At 37.6% G+C, this 20,133-nt stretch overlaps 1 protein-coding gene across 1 annotated transcript; it reads right to left on the bottom strand.

Moving 5' to 3' along the window:
* Positions 1-10,629: 10,629 nt before the first annotated feature.
* On the bottom strand, positions 10,630-19,907 carry aire (autoimmune regulator). Its single transcript, XM_055202363.2, has 13 exons — positions 19,584-19,907; positions 17,779-17,953; positions 17,551-17,697; positions 17,076-17,138; positions 16,882-16,995; positions 16,613-16,749; positions 15,779-15,900; positions 12,820-12,886; positions 12,578-12,709; positions 12,309-12,430; positions 11,502-11,574; positions 11,165-11,248; positions 10,630-11,045 (listed from the first exon to the last, which is right to left on the bottom strand). Exons 1-13 carry the CDS (start codon positions 19,803-19,805, stop codon positions 10,968-10,970), a joined length of 1,536 nt encoding a protein of 511 aa, XP_055058338.2. The 5' UTR covers positions 19,806-19,907; the 3' UTR covers positions 10,630-10,967.
* Between the last annotated feature and the right edge of the window lie 226 nt (positions 19,908-20,133).

Below are 20,133 nucleotides of genomic sequence, written 5' to 3'. Positions count from 1 at the left end.
AGAAAATACAGACTTAGGCTCAGCACAACAGGGGTCAGTTGTGGTTATTTGGATTGTCTAAAGTAGGCATTTTGTATAGGGGCCTAGAGGGGATTCTCTATTCTCATTACAATTCTGTCTTTATTGGTCGAAAATGGCCTGGCATACTTTCATGGCACATTTGTGATTTAAGGGTGATTGAAGCATGATTCACTCAGATTGGACACAATGGACGATGTTGTTTATGGACCTTCGCTGCTCCAGGCCATTTTCTGCACACATAAAGACCAACACTGTATTTAAAAGCAAAACAAGCCTTTGTAACATAAAAGAAAATGCCTTATAAAGAAAACCAAGTGCTATTCTTTTTTAAAATATGTAATAAACACATTCTGATCCAAAACATATACATAAACACATGAGAAGGGCTTTATTTATTTGTACCATAATTCATTTAACTATAATATCCCAGTCTGCTTACATGTATTCTTATTATACGTTTTCTTAATGTCTTAGAAGAAACATTTTTGCTTCTCCAAAAAATACTTTCAGAGCCTTTGTTGTATAGTTTCTGTAAAAGTTTAAGGTTCTTTATGGAACCATATACAGCTAAAAATGGCATAATGTAACATCTTTTTTTTAGAGACTATTTATTTAATATGTGAACTGGCAACTTAATATAGCATGCATACACCTACACAGTACGATATTCAGTACATTTCCTTCTCACCGGGTAGTTTTCCTCTGTGGCTGTGGAATGATGAGAGTATGGAACTGTGGTGTTTGAGATTATGTTAACGAGAAATACGTGACTTTTCACGAAACTCATCAACACTGGCTATACAAACTATCAGCAATACATTAAGAAATTCTGCTACCTAGAACATCTGTTATAACTTTACCCTTTTATGACAATGTGTTGTATTTTGTGATTTTATAATTGTGATCATTTTTTAAGGTTGCCTTTTTTTACACCTGGCTGGAGGACTGCCAATGAAAATTAGCACTTTTGAGCTAACTCGGGTACATTTACATTATGGTAATGTTTATTAATGTACATTGTCCTCTTTTAAATAAATAAAAAATAAAAATGAAATGACAAGTTATGATGGCTCTGGGTGGTGAAACAATGAGAATCATGTGTATGTTTTCGTGTAAGTGGCATCCTTTTTGACATTCTTTGCATTTCATCAATAGTGTCATTAGAGATAATGAGCTTCATCTACAACATTCCTCATTACTGGTGTTTCATGCTCAGATTGTTCACATAACTTACTGTCACTAAGGGCAAATAACTTTTAAGACATAAAATATGGCCAGCTTGTTTGGTCCTTACAAATGTCACACCAAAACTGCTCCACAAAATTGTACATTTTATTACGAAGGTGAAAAGGGATTTAGTCCGTACATGACATGGAAAGCAATAATTGATACGAAATGATTAGAGATGGAGTTTGCAAAGATCCCCTAGATAGATTTCCACTGAACCAGGAGAATGCCGCTCATTCATGTGACTCTTGTTTAAACCGTCTCTCTGTGCCCCTGTGCAAATAGCTGCCCCTGCTACTGCTGATCCAGCACATAGTTCACGCTCAGTGGTTTTCCCCACCAAGGTGGTGCAGAAAGAGGATATATAAAAATACTTTTTTCTAATCACCCTTGGATTTATTATCCTCTCTAACCAAACAGAATATGATTAAATATGTAGCTTACACTCCACTGTACAGTAATGTATTTATTTTTCATTGCAAATAAACCATGCAAATAGTTTATCTACTATAAATCCACAATAGTAATAAAGGATCATGAACTGCACACTTTTTACAGTACATTGACTTGCTCAAAAATGTGATGGGGGTTTCCAAACTGACTTCACTCATAATTGTTATCTTTAATGAGACCTGGAAGGCTGATAAGATAAGTGGATAAACAATAGGTGCATGTCGGAGTATATAGTTCACTGTTATAAAACCAGTCAGCTAAATAGTTTTACCACAGAATAAAACGACATAAAAATGCATATCACGTTATTGATTTATTTTTTGCTTTGATAATGTCAACCGATTGAACCTTAAGTAGTGTTTTAACAAGCTGACAAAGTGTCATTTTGTGAAAGGCAGACTGTTTTAATTTTTGTTAAAGAATGTCCCCGAAGTGATATTAGCTGAAAATAACTAAAGCACTAGATAATATGATGCAGCATGGACCACACAAAATGTTTATTCTTTCTTGATTAAATAAATAAATAAATGTTTTATTGTTGTCTTTGTAAAAATGTATTTTTTAAACTGTAAATGCATAACTATATAAACTAAGTTGATTTAATCTGTTAGGGCAGTATCTGAACATCAAAATGCATGAGAGAAATGTATTATATTGTGTAAGTGGTGCATGACTTGTTGGCTAAATATAGCTTTTTCTTCCATATGGGCGATGCCATTCAAATGGAGGAAGTTATGTGAGCAAACGCTCAGTTTTCATGTAAGGGAGGCAGTAGCAGCTAGTTCTCTGTGTTGATTTCAATGGATGAGAGGCAGAAATACTGTGCAGCAATCATGTCATGCAGACTGATATTGACTCAGTGTGCAATTATTTAACAAAGGTTACATTGAGATCTAGAACAGAGAAACAGTCTACAGATAAATCTATGAAACAGGGCTGATACGTTGCATTTTGTTAACCTATACTGTAGTTCCCATCACAAAAAAAACAAAACAAGGATATTATCAGTGGCGGAGCCAAATTTAATGGATTGCTTTCACTTCATCCAATAATTCACTTCATCCAATAATTCATTTCCCGTTAATCAATGTTTTTAAATTTATTCTTAAAAACAAATCTTAAGAGAATATTAACATACATTGCAAATACTACATTGCAACGTATGTTAATATTCAAAAAATATGATGAATCTTTGGACCTCTTCCTAAAATATATATATATATATAAAATGCATTAAACTTTTGTTTACAAAGACGTGAAACTCACCGAGTGGTCAGGGGTGTTCACTGATATGCTCACACAAAAATCGCTGCAAAAGATGCTTTCCAACAGCTGTTTTAGCATTCGTTGTAACTTGTAAACTTGTGGACCTATTTTTCCAAACGCCTCACACCCGTAAATCTGTCACAAGTCGGGGTGGACCCAGATGTAAATGAGGTCACGCCCCTTTCTCCACCTCGAGGAGATTCCCAAAGCCACCCCAATGACCAGACACACAAGGTAAACATAAGTTAAAATGTATTTTATTTAATTTATTTAAAAAATAATAAATAGGGCAGGGAGAAGGGGAACTTAAAATATCGGCCCCTCTAGGCTCTCTTCACAGCTCGGTTTCTCAGGATTCTCGCTGTCTCTCTCTCTCTTTCCACAGATGTCTGCTGGGACACAAAGGCACAGTGAATCGGTTTCCAATGGTTTCTCTCACCTCGTCGCCGACTACAGCTTTGGGTAGGTATGGCTCTCTTCCCAGTGCGTTATCTCGACATTCACACTGTCTCTCTCTCTCTCCACAGGTGACCGCTAGGACACAAGGGCACAGTGAATCGGTTTCCAATGGTTTCTCTCACCTCGTCGCTGGCTACAGCTTTGGGTAGGTATGGCTCTCTTCCCAGTGCGTTATCTCGACATTCACACTGTCTCTCTCTCTCTCCACAGGTGACTGCTAGGACACGAAGGCACAATGAATCGGTCTCCAATGGTTCTCTCACCTCTGCGCTGACTACAGCGTTTGGTAGGTAAGGCTCTCTTCCCAACTCGTTATCTCGACATTCACACTGTCTCTCTCTCTCCACAGATGACTGCTAGGACACAAGGGCACAATGAATCGGTTTCCAATGGTTTCTCTCACCTCGTCGCTGACTACAGCTTTGGGTAGGTATGGCTCTCTTCCCAGTGCGTTATCTCGACATTCACGCTGTCTCTCTCTCCACAGATCTTCTCAACACACTCCTCCTTCCTGTCGATTAAGCAGTCTAACAGGTTATATTTTACTTAACAGGGGGGGGGGCGGACTTACGGTGGCTGGCTGTGCGGTGCGTCAACTGGACGGTGGTTTTTTCTAGGTGGCGCCGGGGGCCAAAGCCCTCTCGGCGAGCTCGTTGGTCTATAGAGGGGCGAGAACCGTCACGCCGGCTCCCCGGGTCGAGCGCTGCCCTTTCCTCGAGACCCGTTGGTCGATCGAAAACTGGACCGGGGCGCCCTTTGGTCGAGACCTCGGGCCGGCGGATCTCCTTCGCCTCAGGCTCTATGTTGATCAAAAAGACATAGGTAAGGGAACAATATCCTGGATAATACTCACGCACCGTCAGTAGCACAGTTCTTCACCGCCACTTATAAACTCAAATCCGCTGAGCGTTTAGCTGGGAAAATACTTCGTAGTTTCAAGACTGGAACACACTCACAGCATAATCATGTACAGGGCTTACTCTAGGACCGTTTTTCCTTGTCGTCGTCTCAGGAGCGAGTGTCTGGAGGCGGGGGTACGTCAGGCACGACAACAGCAATCCCACTGCAATTACACAGCATTACACAGCACCACTTCAAGTGACAATTTCTACATCCAAGACTCACCCACCACTCAGTGTACACAATAGACGCCCGTCTTCCTTTCCTTCGCTCTGGACTGTAATATGGAGATGTTAACTTGGCCTAGTGTTTGTTTTTCACCACTGGAGCTGTTCCACAAAAAGACCCTTCGGCTCGCCCACCACGCTGGCTCAGGGGTAGGGCCGCCCGCTCTCGTTGGAGACACTCAAAAAGATATACAGGTCAAATACATGCACAATACTTCTATAAGAAGATTCCGTTACTCACAGCTGTTGTACTTTCTTTGTCCTAGATTGACTTCACGCTGTAATAGTTCCAGATGCACAGACAGGGCGTTTTCCAGCCGCCAACACTATTCTTCCATAACGTAATACTCACAACGGTGCGTCTTCCCTTCCTTCGTTGTTTCCATCCAAGGCCAGCATTCGTTCACTTCATCTACCTTTAAGGTCTTCGGTATTTTCCTCCACATAAGTCTATAATCTAGACGAGAGAGAGAGCAATACAGCAGTCCAAAGTAGCGTACCCGGTGAGCCCAACTCAGCGCTACGATCCACATCAACGACAGGAACAATCGACACGACTTCGGGGTGCTCCTTGTTTAAGATCCACGGCCTGCCTTCCTTTCACCTTCTTTGGCTCTGTCCTCTTTCCGCCCGCTTCAGCGATCGCCGGATCAACAGAGCCTTCGGGCTCTTCAAAAGGTGCGTGTCTTCGTTTGCCTTTGGCAAAGGAGCTTCCCCCGTGTCACCCGCTTCACGTGTACATCGCTCCGTGTCAATCGCTTCTCCCTTCTCTGTGTTCCAACAGAGCTATATAAGTGCTTCATTTCCCCCAGCCTCCAATCACACTTTGCTCACTCAATGTCTCACACCTGTGGCTCGTAAAGCCCTGACAGCGTCGCCCTGGAAACCAGGAAGTAAAACGGTCCGTCTTCCTCTGTGGCCCGGTGGGGAAACCTTCCGGGCGGAACCAAAACTTCCCTAACTTTGGTTCCGCCCTTAGAAAGATTGTCACCTTGTGACACATTCTTCCGCTGAGAGCTTGAATAATAGACACTCCAGCCCAGGTGGTGGCGCTAATCTGCCATTGCCAATTGCAAGAATAGAAACAAAGTTCCCGGCGCGGAGTAATACTGTACCTCACAGCACATCTAATACAAGTCGATGGAGTTGACAAAAACTACGATAAAACCTGTTGGAATGCGTATTTTGCAGCGATTTTTGTGTGAGCATATCAGTGAACACCCCTGACCACTCGGTGAGTTTCACGTCTTTGTAAACGAAAGTTTAATGCATTTTAGGAAGGATTGTTCCAGTGCACAATTAAACCCATTGTAGAGGTGGGAGGTGAAACACAAACACCCGAAAAATCTCGGGGCAGCCGCATATGTCGAAATTTCAGTCAAAACCGTTCTATTTCATCATAAACAATCTGAAAACAGGGCTTTAAGTGTAAAATACCGAACTTGTCCTTTAATTTTAATTTATTTGTACTGCAGCAACTTTGACAATAAATCTTGTTGGCAGTATTACAAGGAAATCAGCCTTACAAACCCCAGTAGGATAAATGAGACTAATAAGAAAAAAAGCAAATATTAATCAATCTAGAACGTATGTCGCAAGAAATGAGAGAAAAAAACAAATTTTTTTCTCTGAAATTTTCTGGGGACCCCCTAGAACCCCCAGTTAAACATTTGTCAAAGTAGCTGTCTTAGTGAGTATCATAGTAAACAACTGGTAATGTCCAAACATTTTATTGCATTCAGTCTTATAAGCCTAGACTAATTAACAGCACCTGTTGTGGTCTCTGACATTTCTGTTAATTAAATTACAAAAGAAGAAGAGAAAATTACTCACTGCTTCTGACTGTTGGCAAAAAATACTTGATGTTGATCTGCAATTTGACTTAAAGGAACAGTATGTAGGATTGTGGCCAAAACTGGTACTGCAATCACAAAACTTGTGGCTAAAACTGGTACTGCAATCACACAACTGGTGGCCAATACACAAAATGACAACATAAACATTAGTTGAGGGCTGCAATTCCACTTTTTAAATGACAATATCCTGGCCAGACCACTGTTGTCAGTGATATAAGTATTTGAAATGAAAATGATTTCTTAATGTCTAGAGACATATTAGGGCCATTTTATGATTAATTGATATACATTTCTTACATACTGTTCCTTTAAGTTATAAGGTTCATCATGAGTTTAGATTTCCTGAATAACTTTTACGAAAGTTACTGCTGTTAACATGAGATCTTTTGCTTCATTAAAGGGGCCATGTCATAAGACTTTTTTAAAATGTAAAATAAATCTTTGGTGTCCCCAGAGTACACATCTGAAATTTTAGCTCAAAATATCATATATATAATTTATTATAACATGTTAAAATTGACACTTTGTAGGTGTGAGCAAAAACTTGCCATTTTGGGTGTGTCCTTTAAAATGCAAATGAGCTGATGAAATTCAAACAATGATGGTCAATTGTGCTGTCAAATATTTTCTCTCGCTCTCTTTCTCTCTGAACTAAATGGCTGTGCCATGGTTGAATAGTGCAGATTAAGGGGCGGTATTATTATAATAAGATATTTCAATGACCTATTTTTTCACATGCTTGCACATGGTTTACCAAAACTTAGTTACTGGGTTGTTCTTTTTCACATTTTCTAGGTTGATAGAAGCACTGGGAACCCAATTATAGCATTAAACATGGAAAAAGTCAGATTTTCATCCCATGGCCCCTTTAACAAACAGTAAATCAAATGTGAGAAATAGAAAAGTTTAAAATTCAGCCTTACATTTACATCTGTGCTAGTAATGCCTAAAGTGCAGTATAGCAATTTTATCTAATGTGGGGTCATGTAAAGTTGCAACGTTATCTCACAAGAATTCGTACATATTTTACAAGTTGGCTTATTCGTATTAATTCATACAATCACATTCATAAGTTTTGGCCTTGACCCCTGTGACATTGGGGTTAGGTGCAGGGTCAGGGGTTTAGTTTCGTTGTTGTTTTCATGAGAATCGTAAAATTTTGCATGATTAACTTAGTATGAATTGATACGAATTAGCCAACTCGTAAAATATGTACAATTTCTCGTGAGATCAGGCTGGAAGTTATCAGCAATTATTATTTATTCATGTTTTTTTTTTATACAGGTTTACACATTGTTTTCTTTCATGTACTATGAACCCCCTAAAGTAGCCTTAGCCAACCCATTTATAACCACTTATTGTTACATCCTCTTTACAACAATAGGAGCTGTTGAAACATCAGTCCAAAGACAATTTAAATGTTTAGTTGGCACAAATATTCCTTTTGACTGATGAAATGTATGACAGCAATAGCGTGGGAATTATGGGTGGAATGTGAGGGTCATGACCAACAGCATATCACAGGAAACTCATAGAGCGCATCCGGCGGGGACAAGAACAACACAACATAAACTTTGAAAAAATATCTGTTAGACAATAATAACATCTGTTCCTTAAAAAAATGATCAGCAATCATCACTGCATGTCAAATCTGTTCTTTATCTGAATAAACAAAAACGAGGCCAAGATTTTGACAACAGCAACAGAAAACAGCAATAATCTATTTGGTGTGTGTTAAATTCTCCAAGTCAAAGCAACTAAAACTAAACGGTTATATAGTATACTAACTCAGGCCTTATCTTAACAAACACATGACTGATATGTCGTAAAATTACAAGTATGAAGTTTCCGATAATAAAAGTGTTTGTTTTACCATTCCTGCAGAATACTTGCCTCTACATCTTTTATAGATCTATTCACATTCCTCTGTGCAAACTTGCACAATATTTATCAGAGATGAGAAGCCATCCAGGTCATACTGGGATTACTGTTATGCATTGCAACCAGCCTTCACTTTGTCAGTTTGTTCATGGGGTTTTAAACTAAATTATAACAATAGTTGACATTATTTAGGGTGCCATTACAGTGAATGGCGAAGTTGGAGATGAGGTTTCATAGTTTTGTTTGAGGTAGCTTGGCTTTCCCACACTGTTGTGGCTTGAATCTGCCAATAATTATCTTACCAGCTGGAATGGGCCTGGATACGAGCCATACTGGATGATTCAGAAAACACTGAGCAATGTAAGGGAGTGTCTGAAATGGTTACAGTGTGATGATGCTGTTTAACTATTCAAACAGGCCCTAAACTAAATTACCACTGTAACTTACTATAAGTGCTCATATCAAACTACACCGCTACTTTAATAGGGGGTTAAATCTGAGAACAATGTTGTGTAATTGACAGGTTGCCTTTCACAGTTACAGTGAGTCCAAAAGCAAACAAGCAGACACATTAAAAAAATTGAAGCAATTCTCAGATCAGAAATTAATTTATAAAAACTGTTTCGGAGAAATTGCAAATGCTTTGGTAAAATCATGCAAATGTACATTGATTATGTACATTGTCTGCTGTTTCCTTTATGTTTAGTTGCATATTATCATCAAAATACATTATTCTGGTTTTTGTTGAATAGTCTTACACCTCATAACATTTAAGAATTAGTTCCTCATACAAGGCATGTCATGCAAAATTGTTGACCTTTGTCTCATAATCTGTTGCTGTAAGCATGTTTTCCGTAGTTTTTTTTTTTTAGTCTTTTGTAAATGTGAACTGAATTGATAAATTCAAAGTTTAAAATTCAAAAGTGAATCTTAAAATTTAGAATTACAGAAAATGTGACATTTCTATACAGTAAACCTTTCTAATTTAGTCATTTTTTATTTGTATAATAAAATGTATATATCTCTTTTTTCAAAATCACAATGTGTGTAATTTGTTTACAGACAAAAATGTACATTTAAATGAACTAAGGATTTTGAAATAGTTACAGGTTTTGCAGGACACCCATGATGTTTTGCAGTTTGTATGATTTGTTCTGAGAAATGCATGTATTATTTTAAAAATGTTAAAGGGACATTTCACTTTTTTTGAAAATTCACTCATTTTCCAGCTCCCTTAGAGTTAAACATTAGATTTTTACCGTTTTGAAATACATTCAGCTGATCTCCGGGTCGGGCGCTAGCACTTTTAGCATAGCTTAGCATAATCCATTGAATCGGATTAGAACATTAGCATCGTGCTAAAAAATAACCAAAGAGTTTCAATATTTTTCCTATTTAAGACTTTGCTCTTCTGTAGTTACATTGTGTATTAAGACTGACAGAAAATTAAAAGTTGTGATTTCCTAGGCCGATATAAACTATACTCTCATTCTGGCGTAATAATCAAGGTTTTTGCTGCTGTAACTTTTGTAAAGTCATAAAAACATGGCAAATCCAGCTGTAATGAACATGGTCCCTAATATGTTTTCTATACTTTCATTTCATTACTTTCAGGCAGGAATTTGCATCAGTTTCCAAAATGACCAAACAATGCTAAATCATAAAAGATTCCAAAAGTCTTAAATCAGGATTAAACGCTTAAATCAATACATCATAAATATAAACTGTCCTGGCACCCCAGGCAGCAAAACCAAAACCGGCTTGCTGTGTATTCTGCAGTCCTATCTCATTGATGGATGCAATCTGCATTGCCAAATGTCTCCTCATATAAAAACATTTTCTTTTATGCTCTGCTAAGATTTACGATCCCCCGTAATACATTCCCGCTCCTTATTTGTTGGGCCTTTAAGAACAGGTATCCATAGCAACCCTACACCATCCCAAAAATGTTTGGCCCCCGGCCTGTCACAACACCATCTGCGGTGCCTTTTACACATTTTAAAGACAACAAGAATTATAAAATGAGATTTTGGATTAATTTGTTCACTGTTCATTTGAGTGTTTTTGTACAAATTCCTATTAAAGCCAACAAGAAGCTTTGCTGTTTGTTGACATACATAATGTTTGACATTAGCAACAGCGTATTTCCAAGAGCTCCACATGGTTGTCATTAACATTCCTTGAGATCTTGTTCACTCGCTCTCTCTTGAGGAGACCAAAGAGGAAAATTGACAGTATTGGCTCAAGACCCTAAATTCCACAGGATGTGTCAAAAACCATTCTCTGATGAGAACAGGGGGCCCGCATAGGAACACTCAGACACACACATACAGACTGTGCATAGTAAAGAATGGGATCTTTAGAGAAATAAAGAATGGCATCACATTTTTACATGTTTGCAAGGTAGAATCACAAATAATACACAAAGATTATCAGAAGTTTTCAGATTGATGTTATAGTTGATAGTTGTCATTACAGAACATAAAGTCCATGTTACATATTTCAACCCAATGTTTATAGACATTTGAGCCTTTTAAGGTCAATGACCTTAGATAGATAGATAGATAGATAGATAGATAGATAGATAGATAGATAGATAGATAGATAGATAGATAGATAGATAGATAGATAGATAGATAGATAGATAGATAGATAGATAGATAGATAGATTGGATTACTAAAAATAGGCCTGAGATTCAGAGATAGGACGTGAAATGTTGTGGAAAGCCCACTGCAGGATACCATCTATAGAGCTCTGCATTTATAAAGAGAAACACACCGTTAAGTATCACAGTTATGGCTGTGGCAATATACAGTTTTCATAACTCATGTTGCATCTATTTATTTGTCTGCTGTTGATTAAAAAGACCTCACCTCTCCCATTATGGAGTCCACTTCATCTTTGTTCAGCAGTTGCTCTGAGGGAACTAAACTCTGATCACTTATGTGGGGGTTCATCTGTGAAAATAAAAGAACAGATCACATTTGTTGCCTATCCAGTTTTTGAAAACCCAGTCACAGTAAAGTCATTTTTTGTGGTTTGCTGTTTATAAAATCATCCAACATAATATAAATAACATTGTATGAAAAAATATAACCTTGATATCCAGCCCTATCTCACGAGAATTTGTAATTAAACATTGATATTTATATTATGTTTTTGTGCGATCCAGAGATTAAAGTGTTAAACTGTTTTATGTATATGGGATACCTGATGACTGTTAGATGAAGTTTCGTTTTCTGAACCCCAATTCCTGGAACAATTCCTACATTTAGTCTTTCCACTGAAGACATGCACAGAGAAAGAACATGAATGATTGAGCATCAGACCACTGGAGAGTTTACTGTTGTTTTACAGTAACAGTACATCAGTCTATATAAAGCAATTATTAGTATCTTAAAGGAAAACACCACAGTTTTTCAATATTTTACTGTTCTTACCTCAGCTCAGACAAATTAATACATACCTATCTTTTTTCAAAGCGTGCACCTAATCTTTGTACAGCGCATCGTGAATGTGTTAGCATTTAGCCTAGCCCCATTCATTCCTTAGGATCCAAACAGGGATGAATTTAGAAGCAACCAAACACTTCCATGTTTTCCATATTTAACTTCGACCTCGGGCGCAGTAATATTGATGGAAGTTTGAGCGAGAGAGGAAGTAGTCAGGAGTGATGATGTTACTGCTCGCCAAGTGCTCTTTTCCGCCATACAATATAGTTATCATTTTTTATCCACATATCGCCATGATTTATTTTGTTCCACCATACTTACTCGTGTAACTACTAAACATGAAAGTTTTTGATGGCTTCTGAATTCAATCCTTTTTGGATCCTAAGGAATGAATGCTAGCACATTCACGACACGCTGTATAAAGATTAAGTGCATGCATTGAAAAAAGATAGGTATTAACTCATCTAAGTTGAGGTAAGAACATAGTAAAATATTGAAAAACTGTGGTGTTTTCCTTTAATAGCCTAATTTTATAGTTGTTAATGAAACCTCTAGAAGGTCTTACTTTGAGAAATTGCAGTGGACATGGTAGCTCTGTAGACACTGAGAGCAGGTGATCAGCTCTCCTCGGGTGAGGTGGCAAATTTCACAAGCTATCCTGACACCGATCATATCTCCATTAGAAGACTAACACAAATGAAACATCAAGCATAAAATATCTCAATTTTATACCAATATCATCCTTAAACTCATGCAAGACTATACGATTCAATAATAAATGAACAGATTAAAAAAAATTCATTTCTTCCGTCACTGTGTCACATGAGAATGTACCTGGAGGCCCAAGGACTGAGCACTTTTGCCTCCTGTGACTGTAGAAAGTGAAGTAGAGGACAAAGAGGAGAAGAAGGAGAAGTCCACAGTAGAGTTGGAGCCCGTCTCCGTCATGGGAACGTGAACTGCAGTCTAATTAAAAGAAGTTACTCCTGTATTAAGGTTAATATGTAGCAACTGTAACGTTGAGTTGGTCAGTTTTAAAGTTGTTTGTTTCCAAAAGATATATAACCATGTTTTACCTGCAAGGGGTTGTATGGCCTCTCACTGGCTCTGTTGCTATGGCATAACTGACACCGCCATGTACCACTGAAAACAAGCACATTATTAATGTAATGGGAAATTTACACTGACCCAATAAACATGAACCAACTCCAACAAACTAATTCACACTTATCCAACAAACAACAGCGACAATCTCATTCATTCTAAATTGAAGTGTTTGTGTTTGTTAATATTTGTGGGAGTCTGTTGAATCAATGTTAATAGAGTGTCGCATGGATAATGCATTTTTGTAGGGCAATAGGCTTTATGCCCAGCTGCACTACTTCCTGAACTTCAGCCAGCTCCTTGTTTCCTGTCTGCCATTATTGGACAAACTGATTAATCCAGGTGTGCCTGACCTCAGTAGTCATTTTCCCATAGACGTTTGGATTATAGCAACTTAGACACACTCAAAAAGCTCTTTGGCTGAAAATGATTCAATCATGGACAGTGGTTTCAACATGAGATTAACATGTAAGCTCTACTTAATTACTTCATATCAACCCAGGCTTGGGTCAAAAAGGGACAAGCCTCTGAAAATGTTTATATTTGACCCAACAATGGGTTAAAACAACCCAGCATGGGTTCAATTACAACCTAGCGGGCTGGACTCGTCCCTTTTTAACTCACTGCTGGGTTGAAAATAACCCAGCATTTTTTTGAGTGTAGAACATGACTGAATAACGATTACTTTGCATGAAAAAATACTCTATGTAGAGACAACACGATTTTAAAATAAAAAATACCAACATAACACAAACTCTTTTACATAACAAACAACAGAACACTAAAGATTAATGTCTCCTCTTTATTTCATCTTAAATGGGACAGAGAATGAAAAAACATTTTTACCTTGTCTTTGTTGAATAATGGTAGTCTACCCGCATTCACAAACATACAAAAAGTGCTAAACATGCTAAACATCTCAGTCTCATAGTAATTCCTCTTTTAGAAATGTCAGCCAGAAACGGCCCAATCTGAAAAACTGATGCTTATGACATCACAGGCATCTAACTGCCCCTCCACTTTAAAATAATTGGCTAAATATTTTGAGTGGCAGCAAAGTCAGCCAATCAGTAATGAGATTGTAAGTTAAGCCAGTAGGGGGAGCCAAATAGGTGCAAAACCACTTGTTTAAAATCCCCCACCCTAATAGAGCTATCTGAGAGAGGTTTTTAGGAAGCTTCTAAGGCATTACAAAAAAATGTTTGTACATGTCACATCACAGAACAAGGATAAATACTCCGTTCAATCATTCTATGTCACCTTTAATTAAAAATGCATAAAATAGTGTGTTTAATTTCTACATTTGCTTTAATTATTCAGTCCCATGCAAAGCATGCTGGGATCTGAAAATCACCTGCCTAAATCCGGAGTCGTCTGGTGTCTGGCCCAGAGTCGTCTGCTGTCTGGGAAAAAATAAGCTCTGTGTTTAACACATAAGATTTATGACACTTACACACTTTGTCCAACAAGATAATTTGCCAAATGAACACATAAAATTTGTTAAACACAGAGCTTATTTTTTGAGATAATCCAGAAGTCTAAAAGGGCTTTTTAGTGAGGGAACCAGTGTCCTGCTAACATCCTAGGTTGGCCTACAAAAATATGTTATCCCTGCGGCACTCTTTGCCCTTAAAGGAGACATTTCACAAGACTTTTTAAGATGGCAAATAAGTCTTTGGTGTCCCCAGAGTGCGTATGTGAAGTTTTAGCTCAAAATACCATATAGATAATTTATAATAACATGTTAAAATTGCCACTTTGTAGGTGTAAGCAAAAATGTGCCTTTTTCTTTTAAATGCAAATACAGTAAGTCAACATGATCTCACGGAAAGTCATGTGATAGTCAAAAAAATGTGATTAATTTATTCGTTTCCATGGCACAAAATTCAGCTTTTTTCATGCCTTGAGCACAAATGTCTTTTTCGTGTCAGGCACACAAATTTATATAAATTGTTTTTCGTGTCCGTTGCACGACTTTCTTTTTCGTGGCATTTTTCTCATTTTTTTCTATTTTTAAATCATTGTCGCTTGGGGTTGGGGTCAGATTTGGGGTTTGGGTTAGGATGTACTTTTATGTATTGGTTTTAACATGTTTTTCTTGTTCTTTTAAAACTATTCTCGTCTGGAGTTAGGGTTAGAGTTGGGGTTAGGATGTCTAAAAATATAACAGAAAGTGATTCTAACCCCAAGCGACAATGGTAAGAAAACGGGGAAAAACAATGAGAAAACAATACATTAAGTGACATAAAAAAGAAAGTCGTGCCACAAAAAAACTATTTATAGAAATTCGTGCAACTGACACAAAAAAGACATTCGTGCTCAAGGCTAAAAAAGCTGAATAAAAAAGCTCATAAAAGCTGAATTTCGTGCCATGGCATGGACACAAATAAAGGATAAATAAGAAAAAAATAAGGGATTAATCAATCAAATTTTTCGTGACTATAACAAGACTTTCCTTGAGATCAGTCTGAAGTAAGCTGATCTCTGCACTAAATGTCTGTGCTGTGGTTGGATAGTGCAGATTAAGGGGTGGTATTATCCCCTTCTGACATCACAGGGGGAGCCAAATTTCAATTACCTATTTTTTCACATGTTTGTAGATCATGAAGTTACTGGGATGTTCTTTTTTACACTTTCTAGGTTGATACAAGCACTGAGGACCCAATTATAGCACTTAAACATGGAAAAAGTCAGATTTTCATTATATGTCCCCTTTATAATTCTTATAGTCTGAGACCACATTGAAAATCCGAAATATAGTGGTCTCAGACTTGTAGACCACCACTGTATTTTACAAATTGTTATAGTGTCACATTTTTATATTTGTTAACTATCATGTTGTTTTCAATAATGAATTTAAAAATAAGAAATAATAAAGAGAGAAGTTACAGAATTAAAGTAGGGACTGTGGGTCACGTGACTGCTGTGTACCTTGGTATGGAAGTGAGGGGCGGGACCAGGCAGGTAAGGTGAAAGGCACGAGGACAGCCATCACAGCAGATGAGCTCGCCACCATCTTTACACACTGCACATTCATCATCATTATGCTCCACCTGAAAACATTATATTGTATTATACCAAGGGTCTGTTGAATGCTTTATACTGATTGGCTGAAAAATGTTCTGTGGGTATGCATTAATTTCTGATAACCGCACACCTATCTTGCCAGATGTCTTAAAAATAGGCACCAGAGCAATGTTTGTGGTAACCGTGGTATAAGAGGAATAATTGACTCCGGTCCTTTGAATTATTTGAAAATAATGCACATCGCTTCGCGTCGTGCCGCATTGCACCTTGGGTGTGCATTATTTTCTTATAATTCAATGGCCTGTCGTCAATTATTCCTTACATATTGTTTGTTTTTCTGATAATCACAAAAAATGGTCTAGCTCATATTTCGCCTCAAAATGTTGGTAAGAATACTGGCCTGTTCTTACAGTAAAACCAAGAAAATGTTACAAAATTGACTTTGTTTAAACAAACTGATTTTTTTTTCTTTTGATGTTGGTTTGAAATATTAATAATACAAGACTATTTTCTACATAAAAACTATATAATGTAAAGAACATTATGTGAAAATATAACCTCGATATCGACTGAGTAAGGTCATGCCAAATATGAAAAGCAATGAGCAAAATCAAACTTTGATGCATCTAATCTCATGCAGTAATTTACCCAGACTTTAGATTTCACAGACAGATTCACAAAATCATATTGTTGTGTGCTGTTCACAAAATTCATCCCAATACCCTTCTGGTCACCTACATTCATAGCTCTGGTGCTTGGCTCCCCCTGCTGGTGAGTAAAGTTTGGTGCAGTCTGCGTCTTGTGTCCAGCTGTCTCCTCCAGTTTGCCAGAAGAGTAGAACTCTCCTCCAACCTTGATGCATTTTTTGGCACCCCCTGCAGAAGAAAGCAGCTGTGACATATTTGCTGCCAAAGTGAACAGTTACGCTATCAACAAACTCTGAAGCATTAGCTAAGTACAGACGTTTATCACTGTCTGTCAGTGCTGTATTAGTGTGCTGAGCTTACCGGACTCAATGACTTTCTGTATTAAAATTCCCTCTACTGTCCCGCATCCAGTGGGCCGGTCGCTGGCAGACACCGTCACAGCCCGCTGAAGTGAGGTAGAGACAGCCTGGACTCCTACAACCCAAACAGCACATGTAATCTCTATTACATTACACAGTCATCAAACTACATGTTTTACACAAACATGTGATTACCGTTTCCAACCGAGACTTGAGAAAGTGCACCGTCCGTCTTCCTCATAGACTTCCCTTTGCCTCCTGAATAGATTATAGATTATAAGTAACAGTCGTTATTTAATCATGATAATAATGTAAAAATTAAGAGTTTCGTTGCAAAACGACATAACCACCATTTTTTAAATTGTTCAGAAATCTCGTTTTTTGGTTGTGCATTCCAATTAATATCAATTGAACTGCAGTTGGTTTGTTTTGATTTAAACCTTCATAACTTAAAAAATACAGCTAAGTAGCACCATAAAACAAAGTAATAACATGATAACATAATAATAAACATGTTTTGACAAAAATGTTAAAAAATGGATTTATCTCGTTTTGCAACGAAACTCTTCAAACAATACTTATGTAATAAATTAAAATCAGTTGTTGCCTATCATATTGATTTGTTGTCATGTTTACATCATTATGAAGTAAATAATGACCGTGGTCATACCTGAGCTGGAAGGTAATGCCCTCCTGGAGTAGTGATGAGAACGATGGGATAGCTGTTTTTCTGCCGCCCCTCTCTTCTTGCCCGTTTGGCTTCGAACCTGCAGCTCAAGCCTGGGGTTACTTGTGTGTCTGACCATCTGCCTCAGTCCTGCCAAATCAGATTACCATCACAGACTGTGATTATCCTCCAGCACACCTTGATGTTTGCCTGACCTCTGTACAACTGTACCTTTGGGGAGGTTCATAAACAGGGTTTCCAATTTTGGATAACTCTCCTTGTTGTACTCCTTACAAAGATTATTCCAGAAGGCCTGATGGACGGCAGCATCCTGATCCAGTAGTAGGGTTAGGAGGGAGTAGACAGCTTTGTGGATCCCATCTTTTTTCTTTCGCTCTAAAGTCTCCTTAAAGGGATTTGTTTGTTTAAAAATGTGATCCTGTATACAGGCTGAAGTCTTATTATCTAATTATGAGATTTTGAGCATCAAAGTTTGATTTCAGTCACTGATTTCACATTAATATAGAACTTTTTGGCCTTTTCTTACTTAGTCCATACTAAAGATATCAATGTTTTTTTTTTTTCAAAGAATGTTCTTTACATTATGTAGGGTGATTTTATGTGTAAAACATTAAAGGGATGCTATTTCATGCATTCTGACTTATCAACACAGTTATAGAGTTGTTTCCTCATGCTAAACGTAGGCAAAGTGTCAAAAAAGCAGTTGGGTGTGTTACAGAGTATTTCTGTGCCGAATGCACTTCGCCAGGGTTCGTACAAGTTTCTGAAAGTTTTTTTCGATTACGGGTCCAGCTGACGTTTTAGGGGTTTCTATACGTATTAACTTCTTTTATGGGCACTTCCCCCGGAAAACCCGCCCACCCGTCAATCAGCGGGAGACGCTAGAACTTACAAACATCACATCAGCTTTGTTTAATTTTAAAACTCAACAATGGCACGAAAGAAAAGTATGTTTTTGGATGTAAGGAGAAAAAAGCCACCCTTATGGAAACAATGGATATAGTTTATTATCTGGGGTAGCAGCAGAGTTTTGCGTGTGTGTTTGATGCGCTGGATTTCATTGAAAAGTCCCAACCGGGTCATGAGTTGCATGCGGTAAGTAAGACTTCTGTCTTATGCTGGAAATAGGTGCGTGCATATTATATAAACGACACAAACATGTAGTGAATCATAAGTTAAACAGTGTTGTATAGTGTTGCATGACTCGTACTCGCTCCTCCCGCGTTAGTAACTCCTCCTTCTTCATTTTTTCATATGTTCTCGGAAAGATTTGGTAAAGCTAATCTTTCTTTTATAAATCTGATTAAACTTAAGACTCTTCGGAGATTTAAAGGATGTAATACTACTCTATAGGTACTCCAGATTGATATCAGAAATGCAGAAACAGCGTGGGTTATGTGAGCTTTAAAGGGATAGTTCACCCAAAAATAAGAAATCATTTATTACAACCTTATATAAATTTATTTGTTTTGATGAATACGAAAAAAGATATTTTGAGGAATGTTTGTAACCAACCATTCATGAGCCCCATTCACTTCAATACTATTATTTTTTCCTACTATGGAAGTGAATGGGGCTCACGAATGGTTTGGTTACAAACATTCCTCAAAATATCGTCATTTGTATTCATTAAAACAAAGAAATTTATATAGGGTTGTAACAACATGACAGTGAGTAAATGATGACAGAATTTTCATTTTTGGGGTGAAATATCCCTTTAAAAATTCCCCACCAAAAAAAGACTGGCTTTTTACTGACTGGGTCAAAAATGCAAAAATTTTCTAAAATTTGTGTTGTTTATTCAGCCTGTGCTATTTTAAACCCATATGACTTTTGTCCCACTTTTGGTCCTTTCTATTTTAAACCATTTGAAATCATTCATTGTAATTACATTGAAAATGTTTCTTTACAATTGAGAGTCAAACATGGCATAACTGGAACATGCACACATCCTTCATCCTTGTAATAGTGCTTTGGTGTAAAAATGCATAAAAAATGTGTGACCTCTTGTTTACCTTCAGGTTCTGTTCAGAGATGATGTTGTGATCGGCCAGTCCATACAGCAGTGGGAAGGGGTCATGGATTGCCATGGCGATCTCGGTCCTATATGCTCGTAGCTGGAAGCGCAGGTCAGACTCTCCGTAACCTTCCACCCTTGACATCCTTAAGCAGTGGTCTGTACAAGCAGTATTGACCGCTGTAGAAATCACAGCTAAATTTGGACCTAAGCACAACATTATTAATATTTATTTGAATGCTTTGTTTACTTTAATAAATGTAAAATACATAGTAAACATAATTTAACATTTAAGAGATAGCATTGCTTAATAAATCTACCTGTTTAGGAAGCTATACATAGAAAAGCTGAATGTACTTACAATGTATGCTGGTGATGAGGACTAAAATGAAACCTGTAAATTTCTACAGTTGGTTTCCTTTTATTTGGTTTGATGGCTGTCTGTGATTAGCATGACTGATTTACTGTATGACCGATGGACAAATTGCTCCTCTAGGGGCCATCAGTTCATACGACCTTTGATAATATAGCACTAAATGGCCACACTG

The sequence above is a fragment of the Misgurnus anguillicaudatus genome, chromosome 2 (assembly GCF_027580225.2).
Source record: "Misgurnus anguillicaudatus chromosome 2, ASM2758022v2, whole genome shotgun sequence".
NCBI classification, from domain to species: domain Eukaryota; kingdom Metazoa; phylum Chordata; class Actinopteri; order Cypriniformes; family Cobitidae; genus Misgurnus; species Misgurnus anguillicaudatus.
The sequence above is the reverse complement of the archived record's forward strand: the minus strand, read 5'-3'. Positions and strand labels throughout refer to the sequence as shown.